This window comes from Penaeus monodon, chromosome 25 (assembly GCF_015228065.2).
Source record: "Penaeus monodon isolate SGIC_2016 chromosome 25, NSTDA_Pmon_1, whole genome shotgun sequence".
NCBI classification, from domain to species: Eukaryota; Metazoa; Arthropoda; class Malacostraca; order Decapoda; family Penaeidae; genus Penaeus; species Penaeus monodon.
In genome coordinates this window covers 40,298,168-40,299,142 of record NC_051410.1, presented here as the reverse complement: position 1 = coordinate 40,299,142, position 975 = coordinate 40,298,168, and the positions used below count along the sequence as shown (strand labels likewise).

Below are 975 nucleotides of genomic sequence, written 5' to 3'. Positions count from 1 at the left end.
TCCTTCCGCTAATATGCAACCGCAGAGGGCGCCTCGAGGCCCGCTGACAGGAGGCGCCCGCAGGAGCCTTGCTGGAGCGTCCCCTTGAATCCCCACCGGCCCGGAGCCGCCCACGTGGGGAGGCGGCGGCCGAAGGACACTTACCCAAGCACAGCAGTTGCGGGTAAGGCGATGCCATCCTCGCTGGCCCTTCCTCGTGCCTTCGCCGGGCGTTGCGGTCAGTTCCCTGCTTGTCAGCCCAGCCTGGGTGTCATCAGTTACTGCTGACACCGTCTTTCGCCAGGGGAGGCAAAGGGGATTAGAGGTGGCTGGAGGCCTAGGCGCCTAGGCCTAGACTCTGGGATAACTAATCAGTATTGTGTTCTTCAGCTGTGTGGTACTGTACTTCGCAGGGCTTTGCTGAGCTGTGGCGTCGCGTTAAACTGATCTCGGGGCCTCTTCGCACGTTCGATACTGAATGACACATACATGAGTTCACTCCGTCAACAACCGCTGATTTCTACACGTTCTCCAAGTTCACAGCACAGAGGGAATTACGCACAACAGATTAATAGCACGTCTTTCCTGGTCACTCTAATCTCTTTCTTCCACGACACGAGGGAGTCGCGCCTTTCGAAAGAGATGTCGTCAGTCGGCAAAACACTCGCTGAGGAAAAAATGAAAGAAAGAAGACACTATTGGAACGTCAGTTTTCATCACGCTGGGGACCAGGCGGGGAAAAACATGTCAATCAGAGTGAGCATTTCGTGGCAAAAAGGACGAGGAGAGCGGAACCGGTGCGAGGGGAAAGGAGGCGCTCAGGCACTCACACGCTCACAGCGAGGCACCCGGAGCGGCCGCGCGTTCCCCCGTCGGCGGCTACAACCACACTGAATAGGTCGACGTCGACGGCCGAGTGGTTGTGTTGTGGAGGAGTGAGGGGAGGGGGGTGAGCAGGGGGGGAAGGGGGGGTGAGATTGAGGGGTTGGGGAGTAC

The 975-nt window shown here is 58.4% G+C and overlaps 1 protein-coding gene across 1 annotated transcript in view; it reads right to left on the bottom strand.

Annotated features, from left to right (window-relative positions):
- Positions 1-851, bottom strand: part of LOC119589409 (inactive tyrosine-protein kinase 7-like) — an 85,499-nt gene extending 84,648 nt beyond the window's left edge. Inside the window, exon 1 of the mRNA XM_037938020.1 lies at positions 145-851. Coding sequence (XP_037793948.1) covers positions 145-178 — 34 coding nt within the window. The 5' untranslated portion in view covers positions 179-851. The remainder of the gene's footprint in view (positions 1-144) is intronic.
- Between the last annotated feature and the right edge of the window lie 124 nt (positions 852-975).